General features: G+C 38.8%; 1 protein-coding gene across 1 annotated transcript; it reads left to right on the forward strand.

Moving 5' to 3' along the window:
• Window positions 1-15,506: 15,506 nt before the first annotated feature.
• On the forward strand, window positions 15,507-26,586 carry TMEM184C (transmembrane protein 184C). Its single transcript, XM_065688311.1, has 10 exons — window positions 15,507-15,861; window positions 17,253-17,383; window positions 17,478-17,514; window positions 19,494-19,699; window positions 20,453-20,527; window positions 21,424-21,517; window positions 22,930-23,042; window positions 23,741-23,840; window positions 24,333-24,504; window positions 24,746-26,586. Exons 1-10 carry the CDS (start codon window positions 15,745-15,747, stop codon window positions 25,036-25,038), a joined length of 1,338 nt encoding a protein of 445 aa, XP_065544383.1. The 5' UTR covers window positions 15,507-15,744; the 3' UTR covers window positions 25,039-26,586.
• The last annotated feature ends 600 nt before the right edge of the window (window positions 26,587-27,186 follow it).

Raw genomic sequence — 27,186 nt, forward strand, 5'->3', positions numbered from 1 at the left:
ACAGTAAACAACTGTTGTTTACCTTGCTATTCACGAGTTTATAGACTCAGATGTCTTTTAGAGACTGACTAGTGGATTTACTCATATGATGTATAAAAGCTGTTCTATACCATTGATCATCTTTTACCCTTTTCTGTATTTTCCTGAGTTCTACCATGCTGTTTTCAAGACACAATGGATGAAAGACCAATGTGACTAAGGTGCAGCAGCATAATCATGATCTGTTTTGTTGTTTATCCCTCTGTAGTAATCCAAACACTGTATTTGTGCCATCAAAACTTAGCTGATGGTACATCAACTTTGTATTTTGCTTAAGCCTCTGAAGATGGGTCTTGTAAAAAGTTGTCTGCAAATCCAGACAGATTATATCAAAGTGACAACCTTTGTGAACATGTTCAGTGACACTCTCAGAGAACATGATTTTGTGAGCCATAAGTTCCCTTTTCATGTTCATTCTTCCAAATATGTAAAGTTAATCACTGCAGCCGTATTGTATTCAATTGTATTAATTGTATTCTTCATTATAGATTCCTCTGGTTTTCTGAATACATGTTTTAGCTTACTCATCTGTAGTTTCACGCAGAAATCTCTCTCTCTTCCCTGCCCCAAGCATATGTTTGCTATGCATAGCTTCAGCTACAGCTAAAAGCTGATATGAATTTCTTTGGAATACTTATATAAACACTATTTTGACTGGTGAACTGTTATGGTTTTGTTGATTTGACCTGTAAGCTCTTTCTTGGTTAAATCAGATCTTTAGAACCGCTATCAAGACAGTTTTGTTATGGGAAGTGTTTTCTTGTGTTTCTTTTCATGTAGATGTGGCACTTACGGACATGGTTTAGTGGTGAACTTAGCAGTCTTAGGTTTACAGTCGGATTCAAAGATCTTAAAGGTCTTTTCCAACATAAATGATATTATGATTTTACTATTCTTACGTTCAGTTATTTTAAGACTTAAGTTTTCATTGCTTGAAACTTGCAGATTAATCGTTTGGATGAAAATTTTTCATGTTGGACATCTTCCTTATGCCAAAGATGTGTTTTCTTACAAGAAAATGTCAATAATCACTCATTCCCTTACAAAAACAAGTCTACAAATCCTATCAGGCTTTCACCTGAAATGTTCTCGCTGAGATACTTAGGGGTAGGTATTTAAAAGTAGCATGATGTCTCTAGGATGCAACTTTCATTGCCTTGTGGAATTCCAAAGCAGGTCAAAGTAACATTACCTGGAAAATCATCAATATAAGTCACTAGTAATGTCCTTGGTTTTAGGGGCCAGAATCCCCAAGACATCATTTTCATTGAATCTCTTACAGATTTCTTTTTTAAAATTTTCTTTAAAAATTAAATTTTCTGGCTTAACTAATTTTAATTAATTTTTCCCTGTTTATTCTGGGGATTCTTTTCACTGCCACTCCTTTTTAAATTGCTGTATTTGGGGTTCTTATTCACAGATGACAGAGCAATAGGCATCTGTTACTTTATGTTTTCTATGGGCAGTTATGTTTTATAGGATTTGTTCACAATCAGCAAGGCTAAATCTGTCTACTTTGTAGTCGCTCAGTGAACGATTGCATTCTCCAGATAGTAGTATCATCAGTGGTCCAGTCCTATTTATCATGCTATACTGCTTCAAATGTATTACAGTATGTATGTACTTGAACGTATATGTGCAGTATTCACAACTGCCCCTATACACTCCACAACTGTACATGGATTCACATAAATTGTACTTATTTGGGACTTTGCATCTTTCTCACAAATAACAAAGATATTTCTCCTTGATTAATTCAATTTATGAAGTATATTTAGATGTGTTAAGTGCACCTCATTTCTGTATACTGCAAACCCATAAAAGTGCACATTTTTTAAGTTGATTATATACTTTAACTGTAGGTGAATAAATTTTTCTTTAAGTTTTCCAACAGAAATCCAACAGCTTGGGGATGACAAAGCATGAAAAGTCTTGTCTACAAAATATATTATTGCAGAATCATAGAAATAAATAAAAATAGGGTTTTGCAAGGGAAGAATGCAATTTTGAAGACAATTATTGTGCACTCTTTGTTTTAGCAAAACTCACACTGAAATGGACTAAACTGCTAGTTTACGCTGAGCTGGATTCTTGGAAGTAAGTGGAAGCTTTGCCTGAGTAAGCAGGGTAAGGACCAGATACTTAAGAGGTGAGCAATTTCTTCTTTCAGATATTGTCTGACTGCCTCTCAGAACGGAATTAAACACTTGACTCACAATTTTGTTCTGAACTGTGTGAAAGTAACTCCCAGCAAAATCCACTGAAGCGCTCACATGCACTTGGGAGTGCTGGCTCAGAGGACAGGACTAACCTTCTTGTGATAATGATCCCCTGATGTATAAATGTTCTATATTAATTGATGCATAATCACTCTACAAATTAATTGAGACAATCAAGTTCAGTATTTCTGTCCCATGTCTGCAATACCAGCTGTAACACACTGACTAGGTGTTGGAGATGACTACTGTGAACCTTTTTGCTCTAGTTCTCTCTTTTCCATTTCCTAGGGACTTCCTTCAAAATACATCAGAAGAAATTTCCTGTTACTTTAGCTTTGAACTGCTTCAAGCACACACAGAAGAAATATGAAATAAGCTTATGCCAAAGTCCAAGCAGCACAGGTGTATGTAAACGCAAGTATGGTTTAATGTCTAGCAAAATCAAAGTAAATTTTCATGAGAATAAGGATATCTAATTTCTAAAACAATAATAGGAATCATATCACTGGTAAAAGAAAACAACTACTTAAACAGAGAACAGCAAAGTGCTAACCCAGTGTAAGACAAAGAACTGAATTTCTTGTATTTGTAAGAAATCCAAGGAAAAAATGTTGCTGGGTTCATTCAGAGGCTAGGTTCTATATTTTAGGTATTTTGGAATCCTGTAGTGAAATCTCTCTTTGGGAATTGCACTACTTTTCAGTCCAGCACTCAAAGTTTATTAAATTTTGTGGGAAAAAAGCTGTTTGGCAGCATCCCAATCCATAAGGGTCTGAGAATGATGTGCCAGAAAGACTCGGGAGGCCTAAAAAGCCACTTTAAAATATGGAAAAGCTTTTTTTTTTTTTTTTTCCAGAGGCTCAGTTCAGGGGGTTTCAGTCTTTTCCATGGATTTTTCTAAGCTACATCACAAAAGCAAGCAATCTGTTACAGGCACCCAAAAAGCCTATCTGTATTATCATGCTTAAACAATAGTGCTGCTTTAGAAGGAAGGGTTTGGGTTTTATGGTTTTTCACAGTTATTGAAAAACTCTTTTTCTCCCACCAATAGCTAATAGCTATTGATTTGTAGATACGTAGAGATGTATTTAGTGTGAAGATTTACATGTTGGCAGGGATCAAAGTGTATTTTCATCTTCACAACTCTTCATGTTTCTTTGTACCAACACCCCTCAAAAAGTAAAAATTTTGTCTTTACAGATTTGTACCATGATGACTGCCTAGTTACATGCACAAGCTGTCACAAATATTTTACCTAAATATGTCCATGGAAGAATAAAAGCAAAATCATGCATGTATTCTGGAAAGAAAAACCTATTCACTTTTCTTTTTCTCCTTTTTAACAGTCTTTTCAGCCACTTAATAGACCACATCTCAGAGCGTTTGAATTTAAATCACTATTAAATTCCTCTTAATTAGTTTCTTTTAAAGTATTGAGACAGGTACTGACTTGGCAGGAATAGTAGCTTTAACAAATCACAGCAGAAATTAATGAGTTTTAGGTATAATGGGTACTACACAAGAAACTTCTCAAAGAATTTTCTTCTTCCATTAATTCTCAGAGCCCAACTCTCATTTCATTAACCTCACAAGGATTCTTCCCTTTGACTTCTGAAGAAGTCAAACTTCAGGTCAGACTGTGTTTCTAATCTGGTGGTTTTAAGAACTGACCACAAGCATGGGGAAAAATAGAAAAAGCAAGCAAGAGAGAAGGGGAGAGAGATTCTGTTTGTTCTATTTTATCTGACAGATCCCTATTGCTGAACCTAGGACAAATCAAGAAAAAGACAAAGCACTGCACTCCTAGATATCATACCACCTGATTTTCATCTTCCTGGCCTGCATATCTGAATCCAGAATTCAGGGAATATACTGTGCATGACAAAAAGATTTTGCACTTGGTTCACCCACAAAAGTCATCCTGCTGTGTAGGAAGCAGACTAAGGTAAGCAGGTACTCACTAAAGGGCACTCTAACCTACGTTCTAGTCCAAACTCCTGCAACTATATTGTACTTCTCCAGAACTGAATATGTTTCTATTTTCTGTAACATTTGACAACAGTTCCTCTTTCTCACCAATATGCCAGAACTGCAAGACTTAAATACTGATGGTGAATAATGAATATCTTCTTTGGAAAGTGAAATTGAAGATGGAAGAATCCTTCCTACATTCTGAAAAGTCTGCTGTCTGCTGACTAAAGCATGGTCCAAGGAGGGGTTGAGACCTTTCAGACAGGCAAGGGAATTGAACCTGGATCTCATCCACATTTCTGTCTGTTCTAAGCAATGAGCTACAGTCTGAAGGGAAACAGATTTTTCCACTGTGGGGCCAGCTGTCGCTGCAGGGTCCTGGCCTACTACGTGTCTTCAGACCTCACCTACCAGACTAAACTCTCCAGGTAGACATGCAGAGGAATGCATCATTTCTGGACATATACGGGGCCTCAGCCTGAGTTAATTACTAGGGTGCTACATTTGAGAACATGAATGAGCACCGCTGGAGTAGTTAATGCAACTCATACTAAAAAATGCCTAAGCTTCTAATCAAACTTAGGAACCTCCAGGGTTACATGGCTGACATGTAAACATGTTTAGGACTGCAATATTGACCCAGGGCATTTAAATTCCACCTGACTTGAACATCAGATGTTTATGTCCTTTGCTGGGCCTCATCCCAGGTTAGAAACAACTGCTCAGAAATAATCATAATATCTGCATAATGATGACTTTCAGAATGATTTATAAATATTAAGTAATTAATTTTCATATTGCCCCTGGACAAATATATCCATTTTACATATATTAAAAAACTGTGATAAATTGCCATAGGCTACAACTGAGTCAGTATCAGAATTAGAATGGAGGAATTCTTGACTCGGAGGCTAGAACTCAGTTCATGCCCCTCAGAACAAAGGAAAAAGGGAACATCTCACTCTTCAGAAGGAAGAGTTGTTATGCTGGTATGCTTTAATTGACCAAGGATTTTTTATTTTAAAGTGGTTTGTGTTTGGTTTGTTTGTTTGTTTTCACCAAGAATACACAAAACTTTGCAGTGCTGCCTTTCAATTCTGGTAAACAATTAACAACACTGATAGGCAAATAACTAAAGCATTATCAAAGCTTTAGTAAACCTCAGGTTTTGAGTGGTGTTAGAAGGAATGGTTGAAAATATATCTAATATTATGGAATCTTGATACATCAGCTAGCTAATCACTCAAAGAAAAGGCTTATTAGATCATGTAATCACTACCAGTAACAGCATTGTCTATACTACATAAACATTGATATATTTTAAGAATCTTTAACATTTTACACTCCTGCTATGTTTAAGATGGAAAATCCAGCAGGAAAAAAACACAACCCACAACAAAAAACTGACAAAAAAAAAAAAACCCAAAGTAGCTTGCTTTCTCCCCTCCTTGCTGACGGAATTTTGTAATTCTGTATTCCTGCAGGAATTACAGCTAGCTTAAAAGGATTGCCAGCTACCAACCCATTCATATCATATTCTTGGCTTGCACAGTTAAAACAGATCCTTCCGTGAGTTCTGTGCATGACTTACCAATCTACTTTCTACATACACAACTTAAGAGTATGTTAGTCACTATAAAGTGGGAAGTGCTGGAAAATCCTAACACATGAAAAAATTTCTAGACTGAAGTATCAAAACTGACAAAACACTTCAGTATTACTGAAATGACAAGCTGAAAACAGTAACAGCCATGCTTCAAATGTTTCCCTCTTAATTTTCAGAACTCTGTGTCTTGATAAACATACATTGTTCTACAACCAGTAATTCTGTACACCAGTCTAAACCCACAGATCTTAGCTGAGCAGTTTTATACTTATCTACATTTGCAACAAGCAACAGAAGACCAAGAGCACACATATTTTGTTATAGAACGTATTTAATTTGTTTTGCGTTGCACATATTGCACATATGATATTCATGTGAGGTCTTACCACAGAGACTACACCTGGCAACAATTTCCAGCAATAAAGGTTCTAATGTTAGTCAATGAATTGAATATGGTCAGAGCTGTTACATTCCTTTAGTAAACTGTCTGAGTGTGCCTGCTAAGGATATTTGTGTGTGTATTTTCCTGTGACAGGAAAATTTCCTATCATTCAAACTCCTTTCCTTACAAAAATGTATATTTTGTATTTCTTTTCTGAAATCTTCAAATGAGAATACTAAGGGTTTACGTTTACATCACACTTAAGAATTTTGAAACTTGTATCTTAAATAGCAGGGCTTCAATTTTAGGCAGACAGCACATCCTAGTGGTGACTCACACTGTTCTATGATATTTGGTTTACACAATACCTGCCATAGCTACATAAATACTCTTCTAGTATCCTTCAGTGCATGCGCTTTTCTTCTTTCAACTAAGAATGAAGGTGAGATTTTGGAAAGAAGTGACAATAAAACTGCGATAATTCAGGAACAGGGGATATTTTAAAATTGGTTCTATGCATCTTTTAAGCAAAACCTGCTTCTAAATATGTACTATTTTAACTCTTTTTACACAGAACATACAATGAGCAGTAGTGCCATTTGTTCTTCTGTACTCATTTTCCAACAGGAAACATCAACATTTCTGGTTTTACTTCAATTTCACCTGCACAGGTTTACCTGGGAAATATGAGTAAAGAAAGGGCTATATATGTTACTAAATACTTAGCTGGTCAACAAAACTATAAAATTAGTCATAAAAAATGCACCTAATACAGCATTTTAATTTGTTGTGTTTTTGCCAGTCAGGTACACAGCACAATCAGACAGCTGTCTGACGAAGCAGGCAGCAATCAAGAGAAAGTGAAAAGAAAATGCTTTTTAACAGTTAAAACAATATTTTGTAACTGCCCCATTTAGAGATTTTTAAATTACTTCTCAGGTGAAGGGCTGTGAAATATGGGAAGCAAAACCTTTCAACCTATTTCTCACCCTCTGATAATATCATATTTACAATGTAAATCCTCTCAGTAGGAGATACCAGGTAACATGTTCGTCTCTTAAAAGAACAGACCTGTAAACAGAGTACTATATCCCTGACAAGATATATAGGCTGGATTGCTGGTGAAACAGCTGGAAGGCATGTCCTGTGAGAGTAGCTGAGAACTTTGCATTTGTCTAATTTGGAGAAAAGTAGGCTGAGGGGTGATCTCATTGCTCTCTACAGCTTTCTGAGGAAGGGAAGTGGAAAGGGAGGCGCTGATCTTCCTGGTATCTGGTGATAGGATATGTGGAAATTGTTCAAAGCTGCGTCAGAGGAGGTTTAGACTGGACATTAAGAATCATTTCTTTACCGAGAGGATGATCAAATACGGAAACAGGCTTCCTAGAGAGGTAGGTGGTCGATGCGCCTAACCTGTCAGTGTTTAAGAAGCATTTGAACAATGCCATTAATAACAGGATTTAACTTTTGGTCAGGCCTGAAGTGGTCGGACAGTTGGACTAAATAATCATTGTAGTCCCTTCCAATTGAAATATTCTATTCCATTCTCTGCTCCTTTCCCTCCCCTCCCCTTCCCTTCCTTGCCTGCTTCTTGGCTGTGGCAGTATTAGTCAGAAAGAAGCACAATTTTGCAGCAGAAGCTAATACCATAAAGGAGGGTAGGCAGTAAACATGGACTTGAACCTTTTGTATTGTTCTTCCTTAATATATGGGCTCACATATTTCCTTCCCCTTCTTGAATCAGTTTCAGTTATTCTACAGTAATTTTATTGTCTGATATATTTTTGGTATTGTGTTCATAATCAATATGTTTAAAATAATCTTACCTGAGCGAAACACTTTTTCTGCTATTAATACATGGGTTTTCCAAAGGCTCAAAAATCAAAACTCTGTTCAAAGGATCCCCAGTTTTCAGTTCAACTTCACAGTCTTCTGCTGCCTGACTCAAGTTCAAGATGTTGCTGCCAATTTTAATACCTTAATTCAGCTGAGATAAAAACTTGCCACAAAGTAGTCCCTGTGCCTCACCTACAGGCGAGTCCATCCTTCCCTATAATGCTGAGGAACATATGCAGGCCCCACATCCTCTCTCCTAAAAGGTGAGTGAAAGAGAGAGGTTCCAGCAGCTGAAACTCTGTTAAAAACCCCAGAAGAGTATGTATACTGTGTTTTAAAGCTGTGACTGCATGTTAAAGAGTTTTTTGATCACAGTTCACAAACATTTTCAGAATGAACACTGACAGAGCCTGTAACAGCAGGTACAACCTAAACAACAGCACTGCCTGCTTCTCAACCAGACCAGATCATTTCCTGGAATAATTTATGTACCAGGGTTTGGGAATCCTTGTTGTAAAAAAACACTTAACAGTAACAAAAGGGAGTTCTCAACAAAAATCTGCTAACTTCTCAACAGAAAGCCACAAAGAAAAAAAAATGGGAGTACAAGTTATTTACAGGTAATGCTATTTTCTATAAATTAATGTACTTATGAAAAATGACCTTATGAAAAAAGCTGTTGTTGGACCTCTAGTCATGGTCCACATGACAGTTTTCTTTCTTCACAGGTAAGAGAGTATGAGAGGAATTTGTTTATAAGATCTTTGTCCGAATTGAAGAATTTTGTTGTAGAGAAGTTATTGAGCAGCATCTTTTCCACTATATTACACCACCATATCATTCTAGCATAGATTTTATTCCTATGAATTCCATAAACAGAATGGTTGAGGTTGGAAGGGACCTATAGGGGTCATCTTGTCCAACCCTTCTCAAGAGGGTTACCTAAACCCACTTGCCTGGGACCATATCCAGTTAGGTGTTGGAGTATCTCCGAAGATGGAAACTCCACAATCTCTCTGGATGGAAAATCCACAACCTCTTCCAGTGCTCAGCCACTTCACATTAAATAAGTGCTTCCTTAACACATCATACTAAACAGTTCGCTTTGTTACAGAAAACATCCCAAAATCTGTGAATTTTAATTTTTCCTTCATCTGGAGCACGGACTTTCAGCAAAGAGGTATACTGGCTCAGTTTGAACTTAATGTTTGTTCTTTACTGCAGTTCATATCTGATAAAACTTTGGAAAAGTTTCTGTATTACAGAATTCTACAGTGAAATCCTTCCTTTGAGAACCAAGTGGCAAGAACACTTCAAATAATCTTGCTGAATTTCCAAACATTTGGTATGCATTCTTTCCATTCCTTCACAGGAATGATAGATGTCCCCTTCTGAGGAGCTGTGTATGAGGGTTAGTTACACTTTACTATTTCACGCTCACTACTTCCTTTTACACAGCCCCTACTGTTATATTGCTTAATATATTTTGAGGCATTATACTTAAAATAAATGAACAAAACTTAGTCAGTGCTTTGCCAAGCAAAGACAGATCTCTATCAACTCCACAACAGGAGCTCATGTTTTAAAATGCCTAACAGCTTAGTGAGATAGTAGGTAGCTAACAAGTCTGAAAAATCTGAGTAATCCTGAATTGAAAGAAACTGCATCTTAAGTCACCACTCAAGTTGCTGGTTACAGATGCCTCTGGATCTGAACAACAGCCATTCCCTCCAATGATCATTCACAAAAGAAACAAGGAAGTAATCAGAATGTGATGGCAGCATTTCCATAACGAAGATTAATTTCTTAGAACTGATGACAGCCCTCTCATGGAAAATTAATAACAGAGAGAAAAAAAGAAATTAAATTGAGTTTTTAACTCTCATTAAGTTTTAATAAAATGCAATAAACATGCACTAGAAATGGTGCCGGTGTGAGTAAGCACCAGAGTGCAATGTGAACTAATCAACTGTATGCTACTGGATGAGCACCTCAAGGAGCTACCAGTAATATGACCATAACACAACAGGGAGATCTGTGATTTTCACCACCTGAGGATTTGAGTTCAATCCCTACTGTCCACCCCACAGTAAAATTCTGATCAGGCAAGATGGACAGCCCAGTTATCACTAAGGGTCTGCACCTGCAGAAAGTAAGCAGGAAAAATGAGGAAACCTTTGAAACCAATGGCATATAAATAAAAATATAATTCATGAATAATAAATAGCACATAGTTTTCCAACTGCAATTGTAAAATAGTCTAGGTTTTTTTCCATTTTAATTTAGTAAATTATTTATAGCATTCCATATACTAAGGAATAATCCCAGTTTATTATGTTTTGACATAACTCTCTTTTAAATAAATTTGAAATTCATAAGAGCTGCATGTACATAATGATTGACATCAACAATAATTTGCATCAGTCTTTCCAGTAGAGAAGAATGATGCTAGTACAGCTGTCATCTTCAAGTTCTGGTGAGTAGCTTTGTTACTCTTTTCTGTACTATTAGAAGCCTTAATGGTTAGTGAAGATGTGGTCTGCTTGGTTTTTAGCAATATTTCACATGTAGCCCCTTTCAGAAAACAAGGAAGCTTGTGTATGTTCCAGAGAGAATTAGTCCCACATAGTGGTACTAGTTCACCTGCAACCCATACGACACCTAGAAAAGTGATCCTTTCTCTTATGTGTCAACTACAACTTTTCCACTGCACAATACTTTTAAAAAAATTATAAATTCATGAACATGAATCTATGTGTGAGGATCAGATTTCATACAGTTGCTACCTATATTAATGAAAAACAACTAAGGAACAAGAATATTTATAAATATCAGATTACAAGAATGCTTCACTTTGAGGGCCGTATTTTTATTAACTTGTATTAATTTCTGTTATAAAATTATTTTGGTCTATGAAATTATTTTAGAAGCAGAACTGGTTCTTCACAATGGAAGCTGGCACAATAAAGACAGAACATGCCCTCTGCTGTTTTAAAAGACTAGTGAAAAAGGGGATTTGCTAACAAAAGATTCCCTAACAAAAGATTAGAAACTTACAGATCAAACCAGTTCATGTTATGATAAAAACCCAGGATAATTTCTGGGAAGTGAAAGATTTCTAATAAGAACCTTCAATAGTGGAGATCACTGAAACAACCCTACTCCAGTGCTTAAGTATACGCAATTTCTCTTACCACAGTTTCAGCACACTTGTACTATCTCCATTAAAAAGAACAGAATACCATACATTATCGTATACTTACATATTTATCATGTTTTCTTTAAGTCTTCTCTAAATACAATTATTTTAGTCTTTCCTGAAAGTGTCTGAATTTTTAACTTCTGATCATGCTGGTTGCTTCTCAGCAGACACATATTTCCTTTGTTTTTTTTCTTAAATCATGAACAATTTTCCAGTTAAGCCCTTACCAGTGTAAGCAGAACAGAGTGATTGCTCTGTCTTTCCTGTGAAAGATACTTTTATTTACATATTTTTGTATAGTTCTGGCATTTTTCAAAGTTGTTTGAGCATTACTTGCTCACACATTTTGATGTGAAATGGTGGAAAACCTCATTTCCTTCTAGACTGTTAGAATACTCTAAATCCTTGGTTTTATGATAAAAAATAAAATCTACTTTTGATTTGTTTTGTAGAAAAACCTGCAAAATATTCCAAACAATCTACTTGCAGCATTCCTTTAACCTTTTTTGGGGATTTATATTTACACACATATTTACAATATGGCTTTACATAACAACTGCCATGGGAGAAGGGTAGGCAATTTAGTAACTTTATTACCTTTCTTGCATAGATTCAGACTAGTGTACCAATCCCCTGCAGCATCACAGAAATCAAAGACATCACGGTTGGAAAGACTTACTAGGTTTTCTAGTCCAACCTTATCTTAATAAAATACTAATTAAAAGCAAGCTACAGTGACTGGCCAGTGAGTATGCTTGTGATAAGCAGTATGAGTAAAGTGAGGTTCCCTTCCTTCAGGAGGGTAGATATAAGCATTATATCTATAAGCATTCTATTATAAGCATTAGTTTGGCTTTTTCCCTTTTAACAGCCTCCACAAAACTTAAAGGAACATTACATTGGAGTTTGGGACTTTGACTCTTGACTCACATTGGGCTGAAACTGGCAGAAAGATTCAAGTTCACTGCAGGGGTAGGTCAGGCTGGTAATGGTATGACACAACTGTGTCAAGCTTTGCTTTATAAGAAATCTAACTATAAAGAGCAGACTTGTTTTGGCAAAGATGCCTACTTTGGAACATGAGGCAAGCACACAAAACACCAGTAGATAGAAAAAGATTGGAAAACCTCAAAATAATGACTTGAAGTCTGTGAAGCTTTTAAGCTCTCCCCAAGGATTTTTTGGGGGCAGTAAATGCTGAAGAAACCCTAAGGGTACTACAAACGATGCAAGAACTTACATAAAAAACATCATTAAGAATCAGCTCTCATCTTGATATTCTTAGGGAAGTGAAAAAAAAAAAAACCCTCAACACCTAAAAACCAAACTAGTGCTTGTTCTTCAACAAACCAAAGTACAGGGGGAATTAAAAAAAAAAAAATCCTCAACTTTTTAAAAAATTATGCTTATTCATTAATGATGTAAATGTTTTCTAACATTTTTGATATATTAATTATTGATAAATTACCAGCATTCTTATTTCTAGTACTCATGCATTTGTGTTGTCTGGTTTTCTGGAAGCTCGTTAGCTTCTAATAGACCTACTTGTACCATCTTGCCAAGAATGGGTTACATAGAAAGAACTAGATGATCTTGAGGTCCTTTCCAACCCTAATTATTCTATGATTCTATGATTCTAACAAAGGACAACAGAATAAGCACCTTGATACTGATTTGATAATACAACACAGAAATGTAGTATTTCAGCTCAAAAGAGTGTAAGACCTGTTCTTCAGTGCCAGCATGAGTGAACCTTGAGCAAATCACCTGAATTTTTATTTATCTGTAACACAAGGATGAACTCTCGGCTCACTTAAAATGTTTCTTATCCCTAAACTTCAAAATTCAATTTATAGTTAACTCACTAAGAAAATGGTAGAAAAGGCAATCAGGGTATCAGACTTACTACTTAAGGTGGTCAGGGCTGCTGCTGAGATAGTAATGCAGACCAGTCTTAGCTCTAGTTAATGGTGGAAAAGAGAAGTGCTAGACCAAATTAAACAGGTGATTATCCAGGTGGAAAAGGACTTCATAACTTGCCATCACTTGTAGAGAGAGCTACCAGTTACTGAAGAGATCAGTAACAATTTTTCCTCCTAAAACATGAAGAAAGAAAATTGAACAGCCCATGATCATAATCTCCATTTCAGGTTTAGCCAGCATAGCTCAACTGTTGGCTGGTGTGCTGAGTTCAGCTTTACTAACATTTCCTGGAAGCAGATGGGGAAGAGTTACTTTGGCAGTTCATAGCAGCCAAACAACTGAACACTTCCTTCCAAGAGGAGCTGCTACCTCACCCATGCACGCAGTCATGTGAACTATTAGATGTCATATGAATGCAGCACGTGAAGGGCCAAACAGATCTTACGAATAGGAATCTGTCCACCTTCTGCTAATTATGTCAACACCAAGATAAGCAGTCTGACAAGTTTTGGGGTTCTACAATTCAACAAATAGGAAACCTTCACCATGCACAGATCCAATGAAAATATGTTTCCAGTTATTTCCACAATACAGAGGTAGCAACTATTCAAAAAGCCATGTAGCTCCATTATTGGAGTAACAGTCTGCACCACTGGCAACTTAATAGTGGAAACCCTGGGAAAACAATTGCAATGCAAGGGGAAAAAAGGAGGAAAATAGTCAGGAATTTAGCTAGAAAGAGAAAAAAAGAGAGACTCCAGTCGCTGTTCCTTAGTACCTTATACTCCATACGGTTTCTTCCAGCATACTCTTCCCAGCCACACCTCAAACTACAACCTGCATTTGCCTCCTTCCAAGAATTTACAGCTGCAGTTCCTTGAACATTTGGCGAGTATCGCCAATGGTACTTATTTCTTTCAGCACATGAGGTCCTGTGTTTTCTCAGTGACTACCATGGAATTAGCCAGCACCTTACTGTAACAGTTTTTACAAGCCACTTCAAAAGCAGTATATATTTTGCATCATTCATATATCTGCTGGAGTCTTCATAAAGCCATACAATTGTTTGGGCTGGAAGGGACCTTAAAGATCATCTAGTTCCAACCCCCTGCCATGGGCAGGGACACCTTCCACTAGACCAGGTTGCTCCAAGTGCTGTCCAGCCTGGCCCTGAACACTGCCAGGGATGGGGCAGCTACAGCCTCTCTAGGCAACCCGTGCCAGGGCCTCACCATATTCACAGAGAAGAATTTGTTCCTAACGTCTAATCTCAATCTCCCCTCTTTCAGTTTAAAGCCATTTCCCCTTGTTCTATGCCTACACGCTCTTGTAAAATGTCCCTCTCCAGATTTCTTGTGGGTCCCCCTTAGGCAATGGAAGCAGCTTGTAAGATCTCCCTGCAGCCTTCTCTTCAGGCTGAACGAGCCCAACTCTCTCAGCCTGCTTCCGTAGCGGATGTGCTCCAGCCCTCCATCACCTTCATGGCCTCCTTTAGACTTGCTCAAGCAGCTCCACATCCCTCTATGTGTTGGGAGCCCCAGAGATGAATGCAGTACTCGTGCCAGGTTCATACCACTACCTGACACCCAGTTTTATAATTGTTCACTTTGCCCAATGTCAGTACCCATTTTGTCCAAAGGTGAGCATCGATTAAGCTGTTTCACAGAGGCTTTATTGACGAGTATAGTTACAGTAGCTGTCTCTGTTAACTCAAATTCCTGGAACCTCTGCCTGTTCACACACTTCCCAACACAAATGTCACTACTAGCTCCGGCTCGCCTTAAAGTCCACAAGCCTGGCGTTTCCCACTCTACCCACTGCCGGCGCAGGCGGCAAGCTTGCTGCGGTCCGCCAGGAAAGACCACTTGCTTCCTCCCTGAGGGGGTCGTCACTTAATGGCTTTTGCCGCGAAAGAGGAAGGAACGGTGTGTGTGCGTGAGGGGGATGTCAGCTCATCTGCCGTCAGCCAGGCACAGCTCGCGAAGAAACAACCGCGATGGCGCGCACTACCTCAGCCATAACAACGGTCGCACCCGAGAGCACCTGCCCTCCCGCCCCGCGCCAGCCAGCGACCGACCCCCCCCCCCCCGCGGGCGAGACCATTGCTGGAAGGGAAGAGGGAGGGGAGACCAGGACGGCACACACGCACGCACCGACCGGAAGAGACCATTCGCCCATCCTTCCGGGGAGGGCACGGGCGCGCCGTTACCGGCCGCTGCCCCCGGCGCGGCCAGCGGTGGGCGGGGTGCCCGCAATAGGCAGGGCGAGCGGGCAATCGGCGCGGCCGCTGAGGCTGGGCGGGGCAGCAGGAAGTGCTGCCGGGCGGAAGCGCCGCGGGGCGGGGCCGCGCTGAGGCGGGCCGGGGCAGGGCCGGGTTGGGCTGAGCGGCGGTGGGGTGCGGAGCGGAGCTGGCAGCCGATGCCAGCCCGCGGCGTGTGTGGGTGGCCCCGCTCGTGATGCGCGCCCCGCGGGGGCTGCCGGGCCCGGCGCCGGCCCGCTGAGGCGCCGCGAGCGCCGTTTGGGTGCGAGGAGCCGCCTGGTCCGGCGGGGCAGCGTCGCCGCGGCCATGCCGTGCACCTGCGGGAACTGGCGGCGGTGGATCCGCCCGCTGGTGGTGCTGCTGTACATCGTGGGGCTGCTGGTGGTCGTGCCGCTCTGCGTGTGGGAGCTGCAGAAGCTGGAGGTGAGGGCCGGGGCCGGCGGGCAGCTCCGGGGCTCCGCTGGCAGCGCGCTTCAGAGCCGGGTGCCGACCCAGCGAGGAAGAGGGTGGCTTGGAGAAGTGCGGGGCGCCAGTATGTGCGCTTGCAGTGCTGGTAAAGCACGAACGAAGCAAGATGGAACGGGACGGGAATTCGTTCTCCTTCCGGTTCAATAATAGTGTTTAAACAGTTGGTATGATGTTGAAGAAGCTGGAGTCGGTCGATACAGGAGACCGGCTGGAGCTTTGCCCTGCCCAGAACTTAGGTTTTAACACTTGGTAGTAGTAACGCGGGCAGTCGCAACCTAGTATCTTGGGTAGCTCTGTCTGATCAGGGAGAACTGAGGTGGTAGATACAGAAGCCCCGTTTCCATGCTGGTGGTACCGTAGTATGGCATAATAGGTAGTGTATGATTCACACATATGATAGGATTACTTTTCTAACAGAAAGTAAAATTTTAACCTTAAAAAATATGCATTGTCCAGTTCAATACAGGCTTGTTCTGCAGGAGGTGAGCTCTTTCATTGTATGATTTTAATCACTTGACAGTAAAATCTGTCTTGAGTGTGTGTTAAATTTCTGATTTTGAAACCCTGTTCTGATGCTTTTGTATGTTGAACATAATGGATATGTGTATTGAAGTGCTGTCTGAGATTTCAAAATCATTACATCTGATACTGGTAGCGAAACTACTCAGAAGTGATCTTGGAACCAGAAATCGACAGAAGACTTGGGACGTTGACGTGCAGTAGGGAATCGGAGAAGAAATTCTCAACCAAAAAAAAAAAGTGTTTGAGAAGAATCTACTATGTTTCTCAGGTTTTGGTACTTAGGATTATTAATATAGTTACTTTTTCAGAGTGTTGGTTTCCAATTGTAGCCCTGTGTTTTAGCAGACATATACATATGTATGCACACATGTCTATTTCGGATTGTTAAATGTAACTAGTCAAAACTGTTTGCTACTTGGAACTTGATTTTAAAGCTAAAAATACTTTAAATCCACAAGCTTTCAGGAACTTTGTAATGAAGCACTGAGCTGAGACAAGTTCCAGACCTGAAGCAAGGAATCGGTTGTGGCTTTCAGCAAAAATAAATACTGAGCATCACTGTGCTTCTGTAGAATGTTTTGTGTTTATTGGTGATGGTTTTGTTTGGTTCTGCAAGATTTCTTATCTTTTCTAAGCCACAACCACAAATTGCAAGGGAGACTTGTTTTTTGTTAGAAAAACTAAACTTAATATTGGGGATATGTACTTAATGGACATCTTAAAACTTTATTGACATAAAAAAAGATAAATTATTTTTCTTGTCATACTAGTAAAACTTTTTAGTACTAAAACTTTGATGTTGCATTGTTCTTTTTCTTTGTAAGGTTGGAATTCATACCAAGGCATGGTTTATTGCTGGGATATTTCTACTAATGACTATACCAATATCTCTCTGGGGAATACTGCAACACTTAGTCCATTATACTCAACCTGAATTACAGAAACCAATAATAAGGTAACAGCTCCCATTTTACCTTTGCTACAAATGTTGAATTTAATTCAGACTAAAAATACTTCTAGTAATATTAAATGTTCTTTTGTTGCAACAGGATTCTATGGATGGTGCCGATTTACAGTTTAGACAGTGTAAGTGTTCTCTTACTGTTAACAGCTTAATAAAATTCTGTTTGCTGGGGCAGTGAGGGGAAAACAATGTCGCAGTTAGCAGAAGCTATGCTGCATGGAGAGTTGTAGTCCTAGAAATGTCTGGGCATTCTTATTTATGGAGTATGTCAGAAGTCTCGTTCTAGTGATACTACATTCTTCTTGTGGAGTTTGTGGGATTGCTTTTGCTAACCCCTTTTAAACCTGGCCCTTGAGTATCATTTATGCCAGTTGTGGAAAGGGGCATGACAAGAGCCTGCTTTTGGTCCTTCCATCTTCAGTCACAGCTGAACCGGAAAACAGAGTGATCCAAGTACTGTCTCAAAACTCAGTGCCTTACTTTTCTTTCCCAAATTGTGCTTATTGCTAAAATTCTTCCTTTTTGCTTCAGGAGGCAAAGGATAAGGTCCCACAAAAAAATTCATTCTTGGTATTTTATGCCATAGAATTGGGCATAGCAGATATGGTTCATGTAAATATGTCACCTGTGGAGATGATTTCAGCCTGGGCTAAGCAACATACTAAACCTGCGGACTGTGCAGGATGTGTGTTTACAGGTTGTCATCACCTCCTGACATTGCAAATACTTGTCTCCTCCATAAAAGACAGCTTTCCAGGAACTTTTCCTTTGATAGTTTTGTTTTGTTTTTTGTTTTTATTCCCCCTCCAACACCCCCCCACCCCCCCCCCCCAATCTCCTGAGTGTTTCTGAAGTGTCATCCTATGTATGCTATTTTTTATGTTTGAAAGACTGGGATTTAGAGAAATCTTCAGAGTGAAGGAGAGTGGGGAACAAAACTTTACCTGTTTCCTATGGGGAATATCAAGTACCTCAGGCTGATATTTCAGTCTGAAGTACAGAATTTTCCTTTGGAAGAAAATTACCTGCTAAGTATATGAGCTCTAGCCAGGCATTCAGGGACATTTCTGACATACTGAAATCTTTCTTCAGGCTGCTGGATCTTATGACCTTTGCTGCATATGTGGTGTCCTCCTAGAGTGCTTAATCTGAGCTGAACATAAAATTCCTGGATTCAAATGCTGTATTCTCAGTTTACTGATTGCAGTATTGCAACTTCCACAAAGGTTTTGCACCATCTGTCATCTCTAGTATTTCTTAACCGTGATAAGGATGTGTAGCATCTTCTTTGTAGTTCTGTTAAGACGGTCAGAGAAGTCACATTTGCTCTGTTACAACCTAGGGAAGCAACGTAAACTCAAATACCTGCCTCTTTAACATGCACACACCACACCCCCCCAACCAAACAAAAATCAAAACCAGTAGGACAGGTTGCACTGAACAGTTTCAGTGTGATACTCAAAATTGGATGCTCTGACAGCTGATGCATAATCACAGTTCTGAAGAAAGAAAAAACAACCTGAGAAAAAAGAATAGACAAATGACCCCAAATCACTTTTCTGTCTGACATTCTGGTTTGGAGGAATGACTGCCACTTTAAGGCTAATCTGTTACACTCTTCTATATTTTGCAAATATGCCAGAACAAACATTTACATGTTAGAAACCAAAATAAATCAGCTCTGTACTGTCAGACTAAAAACGTAGTTTTCAAACCCATATTGACAACAAATATGTGAATCTGGGGAAACAGTTCTATCTTGTCTCTTGACAGGAGAAGGTTATGTGTAAGAGCCATCTCCTTAGTTACTTTTTAAATGAACGACTGAATTGTGTGGTCAAAGATACAGAGCATCTCCTGCACAGTGCTGTAAGCATTTGAAGCAGCAGAGATAAAACCTGAAAATGTACTAGTATTTCTACAGAACATTATTTTTTTAGCTGTAGCATCACACTCTCATCAGCCAAATGCTTCAAGCCCTGTTTAATTAGTGCCTGCTGCCTGATGAAGTATTGCTTGCTGAACTAGCCAGCCAATGTTGTCATTGGAATCACTTTGGTCTTTCTTGCGTGTAATCTTTTATGTACCTCTCTTCTTACAGTGGATAGCTTTGAAATACCCCAACATTGCAATATATGTGGATACATGTCGAGAATGCTATGAAGCTTATGTCATCTATAACTTTATGGTTTTTCTTTCAAATTATCTAACCAACCGGTATCCAAACCTCGTATTAATAATAGAAGCAAAAGATCAGCAGAGACATTTGCCACCTCTATGTTGTTGTCCGTCGTGGGCTATGGGAGAGTGAGTATATGATGACATCTTACCATTTTAACCTGTGTAATCAGATACAAATGTTTTGTTTCATATTTAGTAGTATAAATTTTGTTGCTTGGCAGAGTTTATCAACTATGATTGCCTACTGAAAGCAGCTGTAAACATGTTTCGTTTAGCTGTAAAACACTGTATTAATCACACTTATTTCTAACATGCATTAACTCAGGTGGTGCTGAAGGAAACTTCCGGTTTTTGAAAAGTATTGGAAAAAGGTCCCCTTGAATTTGCTTCCTTTGCCATCAGTATAATGTTTGCCAAAACCTTTATGTAGACCAGATAGCCTATTGCTTTTACTTCCCCAGGTGAAGGACAGAAGGCCATATGCCCCTGAACTGTTTGTTTCTGCATGCTTAATCTGATAAGCATCTCTTAAGAGATTTTGATAAAGCTCTTTAAAATATTAAAGAAAAACCATGAAAGTAAGTCATTCTTAAATGCCTTCAAGCACAGTGAAAATTGCTTTCTTTTTTGTTTAGCCCAGAAAGAAGTTTTCCATGCCTAAAAGGTGAATCATTGAATATTTCCTGTTAGGTATCTATAAAAGTCTAGGGTTTTTTGTAATGTGCATATACACACTGTAACTGTAGTACCTGAAGTCCTGGAAGCAGAAGTTGAAAGTACCATGAAATAAAAATTCAGTTTAACTGCTGAGAGCAGGACACTTCCATAAATGAATTGTTCTTAAATTCTTGTACAATGAATTTTGTTTTTCTCTTGCAGAGTTTTATTATTTAGATGCAAACTGGGTGTTTTGCAGTACACTGTTGTCAGACCATTTACTACCATTATTGCTTTGTAAGTACGCTCATAAATAATTAATATTGATCTTCAGGATACAATTTTCAGTTATGCTGGAAAGAATTTTCATGCCCTTTTTATTGAACTGAGGCAGTTTGAAAGCAGACTCATTGTGTTACATGCTTAATGTGTCCCAACAATTTGAATCAATCTATGATTTCTTTATGACTTCCCTATAGCAAATGACTATTTGCAGAATTGAAATAAATACTTAATGCCTGCTGCTGATAGCAGTGGGAGAGAATGTTAAGTGCTGTTGGTGTAGGAAAAAACATTTTAATGATCTCTCAATTTTTAGAGGTTTTTTGTTTTGTTTTTTTTTTACTTCTCCCTTTTCTCCCTGACTTCAACAGTTGGTATTTTTAAAGTCAGGCTCATGGAACTTTTTAAATTTAATTAAACTTTGTGTGTGACAGACCTGACTGTGCCATCATACGTGTTGTATAACCTGTTGTTATAAAGGAATAGCAGGCAGCTAATGCATGTTGGTGCTGAAAGCTTAATATCATGAACTCCGTATTGATGGTCATTATTGTTAATTCTGTAATTCTGTGGGACTGTGGAAAAAATTGCTACTCCCAAAGAATATCCATATAAATATTGGCTGTAGGTGTTCTCTAACAGTTAAAAGCAAAAAAGTTAAAAACCCATAATGTTTAATTGTTGACTTAATTGAATCGCGTTGAAATGCTGTTTTGTCTATGGAAAATACAGTATGCATTTCCTATGCCATATGCTGCTGGAGAGTGATTTATTGTGCATATCCCCCAATGCCTATATTTGAGTTCCAAAAGAGATTTTGGATTCTGACAGTTGATGGGTGTAATGAAGATACAGCACTTAAAGAAACCGATCTTTTACTGTGTAGTTTTTAACTCTAAAAATTCTTTCAGAATTTGTGAACTAGTGGGAGTGTACGATGAAGGAAATTTCAGCTTCAACAATGCCTGGACTTACTTGGTTATACTTAACAACATGTCACAGCTAGTGAGTATCAAGAGCGCATCTTTCTGCTCTTTTAACCTATTGTATTAGTGTTACGTGAGTCTTCTGTGTGAACTGTTGACAGGAATTTTGTTAATGCCTGGCAGTTCTTATGGGTAGGCTATTTCTCACTGTAAATCAAAGTTACTATCTGTTAAATATTATATATGCAAAATATTAGGAAAACAGATAATCTAAATCCTTTCTTATTTTTAACTATGAAGTTCTATAAAGCAGTAGTGTCCCACCTCTCTACCCTGAACTGTTTGATGAGTGAACTGTTGTGGCCTAGGCATGTTAGAGCTGCAGACTTGTCTCTGCAGAAGAGGTAACTTCACCCACTCATGTAGCTTCCTCCCAGCACACAGCACTGGCTGCCTTAAAAATACTGTGTTAAAAGCTGGTGGTAACAATATTGACAGAGAAAAAAGAAAAGGAACTGTGTATTCAGTGTGGAGATTCTGGCCCGCCTGACACCTTGTGGTGTTGGTTCAGCTGCCAGATGATGTCAGGGTAAGAGTAAGATGTCAGCCCCTGGACTTGAAAATTTCATTTCTGGAGGTCAGGGATTGCATTTAGTGGCTTGCTGGGAATGCAGAGGTATAATTTTCTGCTTGACCTGGGGCATGTTATACATGAGCTATTCCAAGAAGAGCAGCAGCTCTGGCTCCTTGCTACTTAGTAGCCTTCTAGTCACTAAACTTCTTCCTTCTCCTGGCCATAGCAGCAGGACTCAGAACAGCGTAACATCCCATCTAGAAAGGGCATTCTCCTCCTACTGCCACCCCTGTGTTTGATGTGTGGCTGTCACAGAAGGTGTTCTAATTTCTTTCTGCTGTGACAACACCCCCAGCAGCTGCGCGTACTTCTATATGTACTGGTTGACATGATTGCTTGAAGAAACTTGATAGTAAGACGCTAGGAGAATATGTGTGAAAAGGGCAGATAGATTCCTTAGGTTTGGCTATACATCAGTTTAGTTGCTTGCAGTTGTCATTAATAGAAAACACGTTCAGATTTGCAGTGAAGATTGCTTTCATTGCCTCATCTCTCATAAAGAGGCAACATTTGAGGTGTTCCTAACAGAAGGCTGAAAGAACATGTACTTTTTGTTCCATTTCCCTAGCTTGGCATTGAGAAGATTTTATGGGACCTTCCTATGCTTTGCTTGAGTGTGTAGACAGATGACCTTTGTCTGCCAATACCATGAATTTCAGAAATACAATTCCAGGAAAAAAAAGAGGTCTGCTTTAAAACAGCAAGGCAAAGATTGCATACATTCAGAGCCTCTTGTCTAAAATAGATAGCTTTTTGTGTTGTGCTGTGATATATTCTTTAACTGAAGAGATGCTGTAAAACAACTCCCTCACAAAATAGACAAGGATTTTGAAAGCTTTTTTTCATTGTCTTGTTAGTTTGCTATGTATTGCCTGGTGCTGTTTTATAAAGTGCTACGTGACGAACTGAACCCTATCCAACCTGTTGGCAAGTTCCTCTGTGTGAAGATGGTAGTTTTTGTTTCTTTCTGGTAAGTGAATTATTTACTCATTACTTCTTGCTCTCAGGGTGGATCATAAAAGAGCTAAAAAAAAGCTGTATTGTTACTGAGTTTAGAGCCCTCAAAAAATCTACCCATAATACTAGGAAAGTGTTGTGAGGGGGGGAAAGGGTGCTTATACATTGGACACAGCAGTCTTGTTCACTTGAGATTATTTTTCAGACTTGGTATTTTGTAAGGTGATGCTCAAGAACATAGTTTGTTTTAGAATTTTCACTTGCAGTTATTTCAAAAGAAAAGAATAATTTTTTTGAAGTAAAAAAAGAAAAAGCCAACTGGTTTTCAAAGTGACTGTCAGTTAACAATGAATTACTGTTTAAGCATAGCTCACAATTGGCTGCTAATGAATAAGTGCATTTGATCTGAACATTACACTGTGGGCTGCAGTTACACCCTGAAAGAGAAGCAACTTGTTCTAATAACTAACTGAAACAACAGACTCTTCTTTGGTTATGTTCTCAGGTGATCGTTAGGACCACAGATGAATGACATCTCTTTTAAGTCAGTTTTCTTCCTCTTAAAATCTAAATACATAAACAGTGTGGGTTTTGTAAGGTTCTTCCTGTGTGTGCATACAAACAGGCCTCATTTACCAGCTTTATTTGCAGGGGTTTTGGCACTACTGTTACAACAGCAACAATAATAATATATTAAAATAATCTTTGTAGGCAAGCTGTGCTTATTGCATTGTTGGTGAAAGTTGGCGTTATTTCTGAGAAACACACCTGGGAATGGCAAAGTGTGGAAGCTGTAGCCACGGGCCTACAGGTAGGAGCAGACAATGACTTCTTATGAATGGCTGTATATAGGGTGACATAGCTGATCTCAAGCAAATATTGTCATGCTCACTTTAATTAACACAGGATAGATTTGTACTTTAATTTAGTGTAACTTAGACTGAGTTTCAGCCAGTCACCCCAAGTGAGTTTTACGCTCAACACTTTTTATTTCCATGTGTTGGGCAGAAGGAATGTACCCCAGTTAAATACTTCTTGCATTTCTTCTTGCAAGAATTCATTGCAGAGCTGCTGCTTGTTGAGTATTTGCTTCCAGCAAGTCAGTCCCTCAGGCAAGAACTGATTCCTGTATGTATATAGTACATGTGGCTCTCCAAAGCCTGCCAAGAATATCCTGCCTCCGGTGGAAAAATAGCTGATGCCAGTATCCCAAGCCAATTGCAGTCTTTCAGTTACCGAAGAAACCCAGAACTATTTTTCTGCAGTTACGAATGATTAAATCAGTATCTCCCTCTCATTGCAGGATTTTATCATTTGTGTTGAGATGTTCCTGGCAGCTATTGCACATCACTACAGTTTTTCCTACAAACCTTACGTTCAAGAAGCAGAAGAAGGGTCGTGCTTTGACTCTTTCCTTGCAATGTGGGATATTTCTGATATAAGGGCAGATATATCAGAACAGGTTCGAAATGTTGGTAAGTTACAGGCTGATCTGAATGATCTGTTAACAGCAGGTGTATTTTCAGCTTAATTTTTTTGTTTTTTTATTGGAAAGACATCCTTTTATTTATTAAAGCTAACTATGTCCATATAAAACTCTTACAAGACAAAGCCTCATCTTCTAATTTAACATGCCTGTTTTAGAGTTGATGTGTTCAAAGACCTTGGTATAGTGCTGAAAGTATTAAAAAGTATTTTCATTTGGCATAATTCTAGGAAGGACAGTTTTGGGCCAGCCAAGGAAAATGTTTTTTGCTGAGGATCATGAACAAAATGAGCATACGAGTTTACTGTCTTCATCTACTCAAGACCCAATTTCAGATGCTTCTTCAATGCCATCTTCCCCCATGGGCCACTACCAGGGGTTTGGACACACTGTGACACCTCTCACAACACCGACGACAGCCCCTGCAGTTGATGGTATTTATAACACTAATGCTGTTCAAGATGCTGAGGAGTCACCTGAACTAGAGCACAATTTATCAGAGAAAGCTTTGGATAAAAGTTAGACTCGCCTTTTCTTTGAATGTGTGAAGGAGTCTGTTAGATACTTGCCACACATATTCTGTTAACATATACTCGTAGTGATGGAAGTTTGAAAAGCTTGGAAAAGCTGCTGTGCGGACAGAAGAGGATATGGCTGCAACTGACAGCTGAATTCAGAACCAATAATGGATGTACCTGTGAGTACCCCATGAGTATAAACCACGCACACTGGAACCGTTTCTGCATACATTTAAGAATCAACTCCTTAAACTGCTAAACGCTTACACAACGTGTCAAAATTATGCTGACTTTTCTTAATACGAGATAAATATTTGAACAAATACTCTGGTCTTCTAAAGATGAAGTGTAAGTGCTGCTAGTCACAGAAAAACTTAATTTCAAGAATGTAATTTAAGGAGGGCAGTAGCAAAAAGTGTTTGTATTAGCTTTGGTTGTCCTCTTAACAGTGGTAACTTCCATGCTCCAATGTTGAGTGGAGTGTGGGTGAAATGGAAACTTCTGTACAGATGCCATCACCTTCCCCTTCCCATAGCTAAGTAAAACCCCTTCATGAAGATTAATTATTAAAGAGCATCAGCGAAGCATCTATACAAGCATTCCCTTCAGGCCTTGCTATGGAATTCCATGCCCAGCACATACGGTTGGCGTTATCTGTTGTCCTTGTAGCTCATAATTTGTCTTTTGCATTCAACAGCGACAGCTGAGATGATAGGTTCTGGATTAATACCTTACACTTGACTTTTTTTCCTATCCTGCTAAAATAAGAGTAATGGTTACTACCTTAAAATATGGGGGGAGGGAATAAAGGATGTCAAAAAGGAATTACAAACCAAAACCGCTTTCTTAATAATGGGCTGTGCATTAAATTATTTAACACTTAAGTTTGTTCTTTTTTTAAACTGTTAAAGCAGGATACCTTGACAATGTGTCTGTAGTAATTTGTATTCATAAATTTGTGTGTATGTGTGATTACTGTATTATGCTTCTAGTATAGCCTGGATCCAAATGTAAGAGGTGATTTTTCCTACCAACCCCCAGAAAGAAGACCTTTGCTAAGGTAAAAATAAGTAGCTAGTCTAGTACTGGAGTTACCAGCATTAGATGTCTGACAAAGTATGCTTGTATGAAAACGTTATTTTGCAAAACTGACAGAATCAGAGGACTGTTGTTTTTATCCCATTATCAGATTTTTACTCCTGTTGCATGTTTGCAATTTGACAAAAAACTACAACACTGACCTTTTAAATGACACCTGAAGTTTCTTTTCCAGCATTGTTAGCATTTACAGGATAAATGTTTAACTTCTGGCTGTCCCAGTAAATTCATCTAAGTGCTTTTTGGTTTCTTTGGGTTTTGTTGGTTTGTTTTTTTTTTTTTGCAGTACTAGTGTGATGTAAATATCGCGCCTTACTCACTAGGCTGCATATTTTATAGGTGACTGTATTTGCTGTATCTGAACTTAGTGGGAAAGTGCAAATCATAATTTTCAATTTGCCAAGTCATTGCCTTTGTTGTAAATAAGCAATTAAAGATTTTATTTAAACTCTTCACTTTCTTGCAATTTGACTTGCTGTTGCAGTAATCTATAGAGTGGGAATGACACATGAATACAGCTGCCCTCTTCATGGAAGAGGGGTATCTGCAATGTAAATAATACAAGAGTGTGCTTTCAGTACTTTAAGGATTGCACTGAAAAGGGAATTCACTGAGCTTCTGCAGAATCAGAATCTGCTGAGCTATGCTTGAGTCCAGGTATCTTTTAATCCATGTAATAGACAAGTTCTAAACTGAAACAGCTTCCAAAGGCTCACAATGCCTGTAGGCTTCCACTTCAGTCACTGCATGTATACAAGGTAGTAGTAGAAGTAGCTGAAGGATCAGAGCTGCTGGAAGCCAAGTAGCTTTTCAGTAACCTCACACTGAAGGAACTGGTTTAATACCTGAAGTTAGGTGCATTTGGTGTAAAACTTTGGTATGGTGCAGAAGGGACTTTAGTAGGAAAACAGCTAGTTAAGCATCTTGGTTACTTCTGTCACAGCATTTCTGGAAAGCTACAGAGTTATTTTACTACTGAGCAGTTATTCCATGTGCACACTATTTCTACTTTGTTCTTTCTGGGAGAAAAGTTATTTTTTTTCACTGCAGTAGCT

This window comes from Lathamus discolor, chromosome 1, assembly GCF_037157495.1.
Source record: "Lathamus discolor isolate bLatDis1 chromosome 1, bLatDis1.hap1, whole genome shotgun sequence".
NCBI classification, from domain to species: domain Eukaryota; kingdom Metazoa; phylum Chordata; class Aves; order Psittaciformes; family Psittacidae; genus Lathamus; species Lathamus discolor.